The sequence below is a fragment of the Megalops cyprinoides genome, chromosome 3 (assembly GCF_013368585.1).
Source record: "Megalops cyprinoides isolate fMegCyp1 chromosome 3, fMegCyp1.pri, whole genome shotgun sequence".
Classification (NCBI taxonomy): Eukaryota; Metazoa; Chordata; class Actinopteri; order Elopiformes; family Megalopidae; genus Megalops; species Megalops cyprinoides.
The window spans coordinates 42,503,325-42,517,991 of NC_050585.1; the positions used below are offsets into that span (position 1 = coordinate 42,503,325).

Sequence of the window (14,667 nt, forward strand, 5' to 3'; positions counted from 1 at the left end):
TTCTGGACTTTGTATGAGAGTTAGCTAGCATGTGGTTGGCTGGGAAAGTATTTCTAATTTGTTTGAGTTCCAGAAGAGGTGCTCTTCTATATGGACGATTGCAGTCAGCAAGGTAGAAGTTAACAGCTGCATTTCCAGTGAGGTTGTCCTGTAATGTGAAGCAGGCTACGGTGGCACGTCAGGGCTTCACAGGGCCTTCTTTGATCTGACTCCTCTGCAGCATCTAGTGCCTTCATTTCCCTGAGGAATTCATGACTTCATAAAGAAATGAATAAACGCTACTCATTTGCACAGCTAGACTGTCTGACAGGCTTGGAGCGTTTTTATGTAAATCTGACTTAACTGGTGTGGGGGGGCGGGTGTTGAGGGGGCGTGTCTGTCCCTCTAAGTGGGTGTGGCATGGTTTGATGTAGCACAGAGTAGTGGAAGTCCTTACCCATGAGCCTCTATGTGCTCTGTGGTTTATGTGGGGATGGAAGCAGGCTTTAGTGTAGGAAACTAGGGGTAGAAATGTAGCATAGTGGTAGGGAGCAGGGTTTGTAACCAAAGGATTGCTGGTTTGATTCCCCTCTGGAACAGTGCTGCTGTACCCTTGGGGAAGGTACCTAACCCTGAATTGCCTCAGTAAATATCCAGCTGTATAAATGGATAACATGTAAAAACTGTAACCTATGTAAGTCACTCTGGATAAGAGCATTACATTACAGTTAAATGATAATAATGTAATTTAATGAGACTGCACTGGTCTCTCTCTTTCCCAGAGTGTTGTTCGTATCAGAGAAGGTGGGGGTTGTGCGTATTTCTCTCACACGGAGGCACAGGGAGAGCTCAGAATGCAGGGGCGGCCTTCCCGGCTCTGCTGTGGATAATCGAGTCACATACTGAAGATGCTTCTGCATGTAATTACTCACAACACATCCTGGGGCCTTCCGCTGGCCCTTAAAGAGACACCACCTCGCTGTGGAAGACTGTGCCAGTTATGACATTTCAGCCAGCCAGCGAAAGCAGCATTGTCGGTTTGCGCTGGGGATGGAAGTGGAGGGAGGAGAGGGGGCTGGAGCGGGTCCCTCTGTGAGCGAGTGAGGAAGGGAGGGGAGAGAGTTTGCTCCGTTTGAAACGTTTGCACGGTGTGTCTGTCCCCCCCCCCAGGCCTTACTGCTGCTGGCATACCTCATCAGAAACGGGTCCGAACGGGTCGTCACCAGCGCCAGGGAACACATCTACGACCTGCGCTCCATGGAGAACTACCACTTCATCGGTAAGTGCGGCACCGGATAACAGATTAGGAGCTGGGCTCAAAACCAAAATGATGCATGTTCAATTCCCTGTATTGCCATTTCACCCCTGAGCAAGGGGACTTCAAATAAATGGCTCCATCCAGCTGTATGAATGGGCATTGTGAAAATGTAAGTTACCCTGGAGGAGAGCATCCGCCGAGCAAACAGTGATGTGGATTACGATAAGCACTGCAGCAAAGGCTTGTGGGAAGGAGGGGGTGCCCCTGCCTGTCATGCCAATTACGCCGTGATCGCATCCTCCTCCATAGTGAGCGCATGGATTCCCCGAGCGAGACCCCAGGGAGTTCATTAGAGCCAAGGCCCCCTCCATGTGTGAGGGACCAGAGAACTGCGGGCGGGTGGGTGGGTGTGGGAGTGTTCTAATTGAAGACTCCGTGAAAACAGCCCGAAGGAGCCGCTTTATTGTTGATGTATGGCGGAGCTGATGAAATGCGCACCCCACACATAGGCTGGAACACCAAACAAACACATCCGTACATCCGGCTGTGGAGAAACCCCTGCTTGTTACCCACCGGCCCTGGCAGTCACGCAGTAACACCTAAGTGTGCGTCAGAATTCAAAGGAGCCTTGAGTAGGAGGAATACCCTCTGTGATGCAGCGGTGTGTCTGTGTTCGTTTCAGCTGAGTTTGCTGTGCTGTGGTGGTGGGAGCTGGTGAGATGTGTGAGCTTTGAGTGTGAAGCAGCACCCAGGCCTGTTCCCAGTGGAGTGGCGGGGAGTAAAGTGTTCACATGCTGAAGAAGGGGCACAGGCTCCTAGCTGCAGGCCGGGGGAGAGGGCACAGTGCTCTCTGAACATGCAGACGTTCCTCTCCCTTATTCTATCCGTACCGTGGCCAGTGTGATTAGAACAGTAGATCAGAATGGCTGTTTACAAGTGACACAACAAAGCAACATTCATTCTAAACCCACTGCTTTTTCACATAAAAACGTTCCACAAATGCGATATGATTATTTCTTTTTCAATGCAGATTCACATAAGAAATTCTATCTAATGTTACCTTTGAGGGAACAGTGATTTAAAGTTAGAAAGCATAGCAGATGAGGCAGTTTAAAGTATGAGATGCTTAATCACAGTAATGAAAACATAACAACCCATGTAACATAACACATGCGCTACATAGTATAAAATAAGTCACACGGGGGGGGGGGGGGGGGGGTTGGAAACATTTCAGAACTTGTGCGAAAGGGTTAATCTGGGTGGGGGGGGCTTATAGTGCCAGTGTACCTTTATCCTTGTATTACGTTACGTTTCGTTATGTTATTGTCATTTAGCAGACACTCTTAATCCGAGCAACTTGCGTAGTTTACAGTTTTATCCATTGTTAAAGCTGGATACATACACTGAAGCAATTCCTGGGCAAAGTACTTTGCCCAAGGGTACAATAGCAATGCCCCAGCTGGGGAATTCATCCAGAAACCTTTCAGTTTCCAGACCTGCCCCTTACCACTACACCATCCTGCTGCCATTACGGACAGCCAGTGGCTCCGGGCCTTGAAAAGGGCACAAGTTAATTTTGGAGCTGAGAGGAAGCGATGCAGTGAAGCAAGCTGATTTGAGACTGTTTGCAGCTGGTTGCTGTGATGTCATGTTGATGTCACTCTCCCCCCCCCCTCCCCTCTCAACCCTTCCCTCCCCCTCCCCCCCCCCCCCCCCCCAGATGAGAACGGGAAGGACCAGGGCATCAACGTGCGGCAGAAGGTGAAGGAGATGGTGGAGTTCGTGCAGGACGATGACAGGCTCCGGGAGGAGAGGAAGAAGGCCAAGAAGAACAAGGACAAATACATCGGGGTGTCCTCGGACAGCGTGGGAGGGTACAGGCACAGTGAGTGGCATCAGGGACAGGAGGGCCGGCCCTTCATCCAGGCCCCAAACACACACATTACGCTGTAATAACAGCAACTCCATTGTACTGTGTATTACAGTGATACAATGCTATTCAGCTACTGGTGGGTACAGACAGAACATCAACCATAGGTGCCACTGCTCATATTGAAACAGCTGTGACTTGGAGGGTTTTCTTTTGATGAGGCCTTTGGTATTTCCTGCATGAAAGCCGAAGACTTCAATTACAGCATGTGAAGTAATCCTAAAACATGAACAGGACACTGGCAGGAGCTCTCCAGTGAAATTGCACAGCATACAGATACAGGAGCTCTGTTCTGAATAGGCAGTAGCAGAATATGATCAGATACGTGCAGGTCGGTATCGGTTGGTTTCTGCAGCAGTGGGAATCGCTGAGGCGCTTGGCGTTCTCTCTCTCGGTCAGGCTGGCCGTGCTTCAGCAGGTCGCCGTGCGCTGGGTCAGCTGGGCTTCGGTCTCGCTGTGTTGCTGGAGCAAACCTTCGTCACTGCGTTCTCAGCCTGAGCGGGTCTTTGGACGGGGTTCCTCTCTCTAGAAGCTTCCATTTCTGGCAGCTTGCAGCGTGTTGCCCCTTAACCCCTCTCATTACTCACGTTTCCACATTCGGGCGGCTGGTCTTTGGATTGGGGCCCTTCTGACCCCCGGACTCAGACTGCCCTTTAATTACACAAAGGCCTCAACGGGGTCCACAGTGTTCATTTACCCAAAACAAATCATACTACTTTGGTGACTATTTTTTTTGTATTGGGTGCTTTGAGGTGAGAAACTCACCTGTCTTTGGGGATTGAAGGTCCCCTGCTATTTCATTAACACTGAGCATTATGCAACACTCAAAAATCTTTGCCCCAACCATTTTATGGCATGCATAATTCATGTCTGCCTTTGAGGAATCTGATCATCAAAAGGAAAAAGGAAAGAGTTCATATCTTTAATACTGGTGCTGTGATTCTTGCTTAATTACTTTAGTGTTCTGATTTACAGTTGATGGCAGGGCAGGGCTTGAAGCAGTGTCACATGGTTGAAACTGTGGAATGGGGCTTTTCTGGACTGAATTTTCCTTCCTTGTTATGAAATATCACATTGGCATCATTTTTGACTTCACAATTTATAGCTACAGATTCCTTTAACATTTATGCATTTGAACATCTTGAGTTTGAGGCAAGGAGTCCCATCTGAAATGCTTCAGCAGTTGATGTGACTTCACATTGTAAGCATTATGAAGTTCAAAAACTGATAATCCGCATTCTTTTCCATAAAATTTTATTTGAAAGAGAACATTTAGAGATATTGGGGGTGTTGAGGTATGATATCCTGTTCCAGTTGCTAAGGGTGCAGTTAAGATGTAATTGTAGAGTGAATACGTGATGATATGGTGAATATGTAATACTGTGGGGTAAATGAAATGGTAGGGTGAATACGGAATTCTTAGTGTGAATATGTGATTGTAGAATGAGTATGTAATGGTCAGGTGAATATGTGGGGCTGTGGTGAATATGTAATGCTGTGGTGAATATGTAATGCTATGGTGAATATGTGATGATAGGTTATAAGATGATAGGATAAATGAGCCACTGGTCTCTAATGGTGTCTTGATATTGGCACACACGGCAGTCATGACGGTTGCTCTGTCCGTCACGGTGGCCTACCATACCTGAGTAGCTCTAGGGGAAAGAGAGACTCTGTGTGCCAGCAGGGCTGGGCGGAGTGCATAACCTCTGGCTTCTTGTCCTCTGCAGCGGGAGACCGCTTCGACTCGGACTCCAAAGGGAAGTGGGACGAGGACTGGGACAAGAGCAAGGGCGCCTTCCCCTTCAGCGAGAAGCTGGGGGAGATCAGCGACAAGATCGGCAGCACCATCGACGACACCATCAACAAGTTCCGCAAGAAGGACCGCGACGACTCGCCGGACCGCTGCAGGTGAGGGGGGGGGACCCAGTGACCGGGCGCGCACGTGTGCGTCCTGCATTCTCTTCCCTCTCACTTCCTGTGCCCTGACGCACAAGCTCACGCTTCAGAGGAAACACCGCTGCTGAGCCCTGCAAACATGACATCATTTCCTCTCCTCCAATGCACAAGCTTCAGACACATTCATAATACAGGTGGAATTCTAGAATTCTAAGATTTGAGAATTGAGAGATTGAGAACCTGAGAATTATGGCTTTAAATGATTGCGAGAGGGCACTGTTGGTATAGAGTGTGTTTCAGGAAGATCATGTAGCCACTAGAATTCCTGTTTTAGTTTTAATAGGGTCTAAAGTGTGAGAAAACCACTCGCTTCAGTCCTTGCACAGACCAGTCCTTTCTGAACGGTTGTCTCCACAGGCCTGTGTTAAATCTCTGGGGTTTTTTTTAATGCAGCGACAACGAGGAGGACCGCGACCGTGTGTCCCAGAATGGTCGGACCACAAAGTCAGAGTTCAAGGACGAGGAGGAGACGGTGACCACCAAGAGCATCCACATCACGCACGCCACAGAGACCACCACCACTACCACCACGCGCAAACGTGGGGGCGTCCCCACCAAAACTGTAGACCTGGGGGCGGCCGCGCACTACACGGGGGAGAAGAGCAGCCCCGAAAACACCAAGGTGGGCCGGCTCTCCCATCACCCGCCCCATCACTCCCACTGAAAAGCGTTAGAAAAGACGCTCACCGCTCTCTGTGAAGCGTTACATTATTACGTGACATTATCATTTAGCAAATGCTCTTATCCAGAATGACATAGGGTACATTTTTACATGTCATCTATGTATACAGCTGGATGTTTACTGAGGCAGTTCTGGGTTGGATACCGTGTCCAGGGGAGCAGTAATCCAACCAGCAACCTTTTGGTTACAAGCCCTGCTCTTTACCACTATACAACACTACCGCCCCCATGTTACTTAACACAGCCAGCATCAGGGCTCTGAAACATATCTACAATTTCATTTCCATGACTGCAAGGTCAGTTATTGATTATCAGACAACAGCAGAAAGACTGATCGGTCATATTAATGGCATAGTTGAATAGACTTCAAGAGCTCAGCTCACTGTATTTGGATTAGAAATGGGCTGGTCAGAGTATAGCAGACAAACCTGCCTGTCTCCTGTAACAGAGCTCACTAAGTAACACTGTCACTGTGTGAATGCTAATTGTGGGTATCATGTCAGAATGAGCTTTGTTTCGCTGTGTAGAACATCTGTTTGGACGTGTCCGTATGATTCACAGAGAGACATTGCTTTCAGAGGTCACTGAATGCTCCAGCTCAGCTGGCTCTGACTCAGACTCACGGCCTGCAGTTAGAACAGATTTTATTCAGGTTCATTTGACTGGGTACCAGAGGCACTAATCCAGGGCCAGTTAAAGTTTCTGTTTTACTGAAGCCTCAGGCTAAGGTGTTTGCTAAAGGGCGCAGGTCGCATATCCAGTTCCTTGTCCCCTGTCTCACAATGGCACTTTCATCGGCAGGGAAAGATGCCATTAAACCTGAAAATCGATTCAGTAATTTCATAAATATTTTTTAAGTGGAATGTTTTTATAATCATTTAGAATGCAATTAGAAATGTTCTGCTTATGGGATGATTTCTCAGAGACCCCTGTTGACATTATAAAAGGTGTTTTTTTGGCTGCACACTCATTCAGGCGATCAAATCATTTAGAGAAGGCTGTTGTTAAAATACCAGAGTGTGTGGTTTTTAAATCCGGCAGGAAAGTGAGTCTTCTGTTGCTGCTTCTAAGGCTTATGCTGCCATCTGGTGACAGCTGTTGGAACTGCAGTGTGGAACCTGACCTAAACCCTAAGGTTTCTTGGCTCTAAGTGTGTTCATTTCCCCCTCTCTTCACCCTTTGGTTCTCGGGTCCAGACAACGGATTCTGGAGTCAGCCAGACCTCCAGCAGTGGCCTTGCCGACCTACTGATGGTGGACTCCGGGTCCAGTCAGACGGCACCAGCAGGTGAGATCACTCTGTGAGGTTACCTGGTTGTCTCTATCGCGGTAGCACGGCATTGTGGGATAGTGTGTTAGTACTTCAGGTGAAACACATCGTACCACAGCAGACTTTTAGCTGCCTGTTGCCACTTCTGCACTTATGGTGAGTCATAAAATAACATGGTGATTTACACCCTAACATTGTAATAAAATTAACAAAAAGGAAATTGCATGACTTTTAAGTTGCATAACAAATGATAATTTATTAATAAATAAGCGACTTTCCACTTGTGTTGAAGAGGATTGCAAAGTTTGCTCTACACACTTCTGCACCCTGCTGTGCAGTTTGCAACATACGTCACAGCATATGTCACCCCTGGGTTTCCCATCTCATCGTCACGGCCCTGAGCTCGTTAGGATATGTAGATGAATAAGTCAGTCATTCCCTGTAGAGAATCTGACATGCTCGTAGTGGCTGGGACCCTAAAATGGCCCTGGCGAGGGGGGCTAAGTGCCCCGTGTGGGCTCTGGCATGTCGTGGCTCTGGCGCCCCTCGTCCGTAGGGCCAGATGTGGAAACGGAGTGCTGCGCAGATGCTGCTGTCACCTCTCGTCACGTCCCCCGAACAGCTGGGCCGTGTCCCCCGCCACCACACGCTCGCCGAGGCCCAGGAAGCAGCATTGACCTGAGCTCAGGGGCCGGGCGAACGGGGACCAGGCCAAAGCCACGTTCTCATCTGTCCACCTGGAACACTGCAGACGTGTGTGTGTGTGTGTGTGTGTGTGTGTGTGTGAGAGCATGCACTTGTATGTAGGTGAGGTGTGTGAGTGCATACGCACAGGGGTGTATAATAGTATTTGAAAGTATGTACACACAGGAGTGGATGTTTGTGTGTATGTGCATGTGCGTGTACGTGTGCATGCACATGTTAACTCTAGCAAGGCATCTGCATCTCAGAGGCCGTATTTAGGGGGGTTCCAGCATTCCCATGGTAACAGACACTGGTGACAGTGTCCATCAGTAAGATGATTGGTGTTATTTTCCCAACACACTTTTCTCTCTCCCCCCCAGGTGGAAGCTCAGATCTGATTGGTGGATTTGCGGATTTCTCATCTCCAGCTGCCTCTGCCAGTTTCCCCACTGGAGGCGGTAAGTGTCCTCTGGCCTGCTGCCCCACACCTCACCTAAACAACCTCCTCTAGCAGTTTCTTACCACCAGACTGTCATCCACTCAGACAGACACCTGCTGTCTCGCATGACTCAGATGGAGAGCAAGCCTTGCATTCACCTAATACCTGAACCAGACAAGCGAGAGAGGAAAATGCCAATCAAAGCCAGTTGCCGCATTACAAGTGGCCCAGGATCTGGCAGTAAGAGCAGCAGCATGAGAAAACTTCAGGAGGGACGGCGCTCTCACTGCTCTGGGCCGCCCCGCTGCTGTTTACGGGACTGCCGCTCGAAAAAGCGCTGAAATATTAATGAGAGGGGGAGCGGTCCAGATGGAGACGCCACTCTCTGAGGGTAATGAGGACAGACACGTTTCAGCTCCCGTTAGACACGATCCATCTCCCCTCGTCCTGTGAGGAGAGCGGGACAGAGAGGGAGAGAGCGTGACTGACAGAGAGGGGTGACAGTCTGACAGAGCAGAGCTGTCAGGGAAATTACTTTAAATCTGGATTTTACTTTAGACTCGGATGTGTTTGCTTTCCATATTATATACACATGTATATATAAAAAAGTTTGTGTGTGTGTGTGAATATGTGAGAGAATAAATAATAATAAATTAATATAAAACATACCACCCACACACACACACATTGTGACAGACAGAGAGAAATTCTGATTGGTTTACTTTTTGTGAAGAAGACAGATATTTGCATAAACACAGCATGTGTGAAGCGCTAATAAGAAAACGGACTAAAATGCAGTATGTGGTAAGGGAGCGTAGGCATTCAGGACAAAAGGAAGCGAATGAGAGACGTATATCATTTGGGAAGTTGATGAGGAGGGGCGCAGTAGAACCCCTGTGCGAGGCGTGCCCGAGTTGGTCCGTCCGGCGGAGGGGGGGGGGGGCGCGGGTGCGGGCTCTCCTGTCAGCCAGGATCAGTGGCGCTCCGCGTCTCCTTCAGACACCCCCCCGGCTCTGCCCTCGGGACTCCGCCTCCCTCTGACGGGCCACGCGAAATGCGCTCTGACACCAGACATGTGGAGAGGGCGAGGGCTCTGAGGCAGAAGCAGAACGCCGGGGGGGTGGACTAACAGGTGGCGAGACAGCACATGTTTTATTGAGAGGTGAAGTTACACAGAGAACAACTTTTAGGTGATCGGTCATACCAAAGGTGGCACACAAGGAATATATGCACTTTCACTGGAAGTAACCCAGTCCAGTGCAGGATATTCAGGTATGGCCTGCTGTCTACTTGCTGTCAGTCATTAGCTCCTCAGAATGCAGTAACCTCATCATAAACTTGGTGAGAGGTGATGCATTATGGAGATAAAGTCTAGGCACTCCTGATATTGTATTGTAGCCACTCTGGACCACTGAAAGGTCTGAATGTGGACAGGATGGCATTCAATGTTACAGAAGTGCGTAGAGTGACATAATGGTAAAAGGAAGAGCATTTACTTGATGGATGGCAAGTTTCACACTTTTTTTTCCTAAATATGCTACTTATTGGATGTTTCTTCACCTTTTGTTTGAAAAAAGTTTTAGAACTGAAACCTGAAAAAGAACTGACTGCGGTAATTAAATGAGAGTGGATCATGAAGCAAAAAACCAGCATGCACAGGTGCGTGCCCCTGCGTCAGGCCTTCAGAAAGAAGCAATACCACAAGCCATATGAGAAGGTGCAGAACAGCACAGCGGAAACTGTCTTCTCTGGCGTCACAGAATGGAGACAGTCCAGAGTAGGGTTTGGACCAGTGTGTTTTGGTCCAGTACCCTTAACCCCTGCCCTTCTCTGGTTGGTGACCCCTGCTCTCCCTCCTCTCTCTCACCCCAGGTTCAGTGCCCAGCGGGAATGGTGAGTTTGGGGACTGGAAGGCATTCCCCTCCTGCCAGCCGGCCGCCCCCGCGTCCCAGCCCCTGGGTGGCAGCGGGACGGACCTCTTCGCCAGCATGCAGCAGCCCCCCGCCCCCGCCCAGGTGTCCCCCCCGCCCTCGGCTGACCTCTTCGACCTGATCGGTTCCTCCCAGACCTCCCTCACCGCCTCCCAAAGTCTGAACTTCGCCATGCGTAGCACACAGAGCGTGGGCGCCGGCTCGGGCCTGCCCATGTCCAGATCACAGGTACGGCGTGCGACTCACCGCAGGGGTCTAAAACATGGGGTGTGCGAAAGGGCGCTGAAACACAAGCCAGAAACACAAATTACACCGCGTGCTCTACTGTCTCTGCTTTCAAGAGTGTCTGCTGTGGTATGGAAGTGGTGTCAAGGAGTTTTTAGGGATCAGCTGCAGAATGTTGAAAATGTTGAAAATTCTTTTTGTCATAGACAATTGTAGCGTTTACTGTGTCTACTGACACTAAAAATCTAACTTCATTTCCTTTATCCCTGTATGTTTCTCTTGACTTATCTTGCTTCTTGTGTCCCTGTTACTGAAATGTGGGTACTACAATGCATTGTGGGCTTCCATAAGAGGGAAAGAGGTAGTGACTCAGGTTTGGGAGCAGTGGGAGAGAGGGATGATGAGCCAAGGCGCATACTTTTTTTCCCCCCCCCATCATCCTCCACTGGGGAGAGTTGTCACTGAGGTGTGCATGCAGCAAGTGGGACTCTTTTTATTTTTATCTGAAAGTTTTTGTTGTTATAACTGGGGAAAAAGCTGCCTTCATTCTCTAACTGAAATATAACAAATGTGATTCCATTTCAGGTGTAATTTCCGGAAAAGGTTTTCCATGTGTCACTTTCCTGTCTTTAAACCATTCTACAACGTGCGTTATAAGGCTGACATATCTGAGTGCACTTAAAGCGTTTCAGGACTACCCAAAACTGTGAGGACGCGATGGGTTCATTTGCAGTGCGCTGTCTAAACCATTCATCTTGGAACAATTGTAAAATGTCATTGATGTTAACAACAGTTAGGAACATGCTCTTATCTTCATCAGCCCTTGCAGAACTTCGGGGGTCCTATGCCGAACCTGGGGGGCCCATTACTGGCCCAGCAGATGGGGGGGCAGAAGCCGGTGGGGAAGGCCTCACTGCCATCGACGTGGTCGGACCCCAGCGTCAACATCAGCCTGGACTTCCTGTCTCCGGGCATGCAGCCGCCCAAGCCCTCCCAGCCCACCCTCAACACCATGATCCAGCAGCAAGGTGAGCATCTACGTGAGCGCCATCATCACTCTCATCCAAGCAGTAAGCTCACCTGCCCACAGTCACTCTCTTCTCCCAAGTACACACACACACACACACACACACACACACACACACACACACACACACACACACACACACACGTACACGTGCATGGGTTAAAGGTCATGTGTACTGGGCTCTTGGGGCTGGCTTCCTGAACACCCCCCCGGGTCACATGACATGGTGTCTGTGCTATTCTAAATGGAGTTGCCAGGCTGGTCCCTGCTGGCCTTGCGCTGTTGACCCGTCTCTCTGACAGGAAGCCTCACTCGGCCCCACTCTGGGACCCAGCACATCCAGTAAAAGCCATCTGGAATCATGTCCTCTGATCTGCCTTTTTTACGAGAGGGGGGCCCGTGCTGGATCTTGTGCAGGCACGGAATGTCTCCCCAGTGACTGGGCCATAGATGGCTGTAAGAGGCTGTCTCAATGGCCTTGTGCTCCCATCTGGAAGCGCTCAGTGGAAAAGCCACAGCTTGACAGGGTGTCTCTGAAGGCTGTCCTCTCTCCGCCCCTCTCCCTGTGCCCTCATTCACCTCTTCTGCCTGTCCCCTCCCTCTAGGTGTCCAGCCTCCCCTGAACATGGTCGCCCAGAGCTTCGCCGGACTGAACCTCGGCACCCAGCCGACACCTACGCCTGCGACCGTGCCCGCCAGGCCGCCCGCCAACCCCATGATGGCGGGCACGGGGATGGCCATGGGGATGCCCGCCGCCATGGCGACGGGCACCGCGGGGATGGGCGCGGCCCCCGCCGGAGGAGGGCCGCTCGGACAGGGGATTATGGGAATGAACATGAATATGGGCATGCAGCCGGGTATGGGTCTCCCCGGCAACATGGGCATGGGCCTGCCGCTGATGGGCGTGGGCGTGGGCCAGGGCATGACCCCCGCCATGGTGCATCCCAAACAAGACGCCTTCGCCAATTTCGGCAACTTCGGCAAATAAGACAGCGAGAGGAGCTGTGGGGGGAGAAGCTTGCCAGACGGTGCAGCTGCGAATGAGTCCAAAGGCGCTGCACACAGACTACTTGAAGAGCAGAGAATGATACCATCACCCTTCAGTTCCTTTTATATTACATTATATACATATGTATGTGTATGTATGTATAGACATGCGTACATATTCTCTTCTGTTGGGAGGGGTGTATGCGGGCATTCTGTAACTGGCAGGAACTGAGTGTGAATGAGCGAATTAAAAAAAAAAAAAAAAGATGGAGAGAGAAACGCTCTCCCGTTTCCTCCCCTGCATTGCTGGGGTTTGCCGTTTCCACCTTGCAGAGAAAGAGTGATTAATTTTAACAAAAACTGCTCTTTTCTTGCCTTCCAGGTCCCCATCCCTCCCTGTTTTTAACCTAGCAGATGTAACTCCTGACATTACCTCACACTGTTCATACTAAACACCGTGACTCGAAGAAGCGTAACGGTCTGCGATGGTCTGTGTACATATCTTTTGATGTGCGAGAAATAAATTATTGCATTACTAAAGACTGTTTTTTGAACAGTACCTGGGGAGGAAGCAAGGACCGCAAAAGAGCTTTTGGCTCATTTGGTTTCTGTTTGTTGCCATTACATCCTGCTGGAGACACATTCGGGAAACCGCCCTCTACTGCTTGCCCGTGTTAAAGTGAAATAGCCTTTATACTTTCTACTGAAATCCTGCTGCCTGAAGTGGGTTGTTAATATTAGAAAAATAATTTAATAAACAAATGATTAAATATAAGACTGAAAGGGTGTTTTAAACACAGATGACAATCTTGGTGGTTTTATTTTTTTTTTTTTGTTAAAAGTTTTTCATCCATATGTAATTTTCCTGGCTGTCTCTTCTGTCGGTCTGAGAGTGCCTGACTGATGGGGAAAGGCATTCCCTTTTTCTTCATGAGAATTACATTAACTGAAGGGAGACTACAGTAATTCAGTATTTCTTACAGAGCATGCAGGTTATATTTAACATAGTATGTCTGTGTGCATGTGTGTGAGAGACGCAAGGATATGAAGTGTGATGAATGGAGTCCAGGGGGCTGATGGGATACAGGAGGACTGCTAATGAAACTAGGAGGGTGGTGTGCTGGGGGACTGGGTCACATTGCTGCTTAAAGATCACTCCGAGTGGGACTGAGCACATGGAGGGGAGAACTCCGGTTGCTCCAAAGGGGGTGCGTGCCTGGGCCCTTGCAAACAAACTGCCGTGCTGGCGTACTCCAGATGCACTGACTGCACACTAGCAGGTCAGGAGTTACCGCACTTCTTAGGCATTATACATTAAAAATGACCAAATCCTTTAGTGATTTTTAAAAAAATATATATTCTTCAATATAGACTAGTTAAATAGAATATGATTTATGATTTTTCTGTGAAGCTCAAGTGTATGTTGTAAGGGTGGGATCCTAGCTAAAAACACTATTAGTTTATGGAAATATAAAAATGGCAAAAAAGGCCTGTTTCCTAAAAAGGACATTTATCTTTGCAGTCTTAAGTCTGTTAAAATTGTACTTTTTTTTAAACTACATTAAACGGTTCATTAAAATGTTTTTTAATATTTCAGGTGCTTTACTGATGGATATGCAGTTTATAATATGTGGTTATTTCAATAGAAGCTGCTATGTCTCTATCTATGCTATGTTCAAAACCTATATCTTGAAACCTCCAACTGTTTAGAGGAAGGCCTACGCAAGCTTGTTTTAATGTTTTTCATTAGGTACTGTGACAGAGTGCTGTCACTACTGCTGAGAATGCGCTATGACTACCATACCAACAAGCCTGGCTCTTTGCTGTTGCGGTCAAGCTGCAGATTTGGTATCCTGTCGACCTGGGTTCGAGGCCAGGTGGGGTGACTGCTCTCGCCCTCCGCTACATATTTAGGTCTGTATTAGATTACATAACGTAAAACAGGGGAGGACATGGATGCATTTCGGGTGTCGAGCAGTGAAAAGATCTTTTGTCAATATGCCTCGAATTCCAATCGATGAGCTTGCCTCCTTTCGCAAGCACTATGTTTAAGGCTTGTAGCAGCTATTAACTCCACTGATGTGCCCTCACTACACAGAGACAAATAGCTATGGCCCAAACCAAGCCTTCATATGCTTACAGTGCATTTCAGTTAGGCCAATAGCTGTGTTTTATCCACACGCATGATGCTTCCCTTGAGTGGACCCCTAGGGCGTCCAGCATCTCTAATAACCAGCTGTAGTTCATTATTTAGTTACAATGTCTTTGGTTGTTTCTTCAGATAACTCTCTAATGATA

General features: G+C 48.8%; 1 protein-coding gene across 1 annotated transcript in view; it reads left to right on the forward strand.

Moving 5' to 3' along the window:
• The window catches only part of LOC118774922 (clathrin interactor 1-like), a 29,650-nt gene extending 16,615 nt beyond the window's left edge, over positions 1-13,035 (forward strand). The window contains exons 4-12 of the mRNA XM_036524525.1: positions 1,150-1,258; positions 2,958-3,122; positions 4,898-5,078; positions 5,520-5,748; positions 7,004-7,094; positions 8,141-8,218; positions 10,072-10,358; positions 11,176-11,382; positions 11,975-13,035. Of these exons, the coding sequence (XP_036380418.1) occupies positions 1,150-1,258; positions 2,958-3,122; positions 4,898-5,078; positions 5,520-5,748; positions 7,004-7,094; positions 8,141-8,218; positions 10,072-10,358; positions 11,176-11,382; positions 11,975-12,370 (1,743 nt within the window). The 3' untranslated portion in view covers positions 12,371-13,035. The remainder of the gene's footprint in view (positions 1-1,149; positions 1,259-2,957; positions 3,123-4,897; positions 5,079-5,519; positions 5,749-7,003; positions 7,095-8,140; positions 8,219-10,071; positions 10,359-11,175; positions 11,383-11,974) is intronic.
• The last annotated feature ends 1,632 nt before the right edge of the window (positions 13,036-14,667 follow it).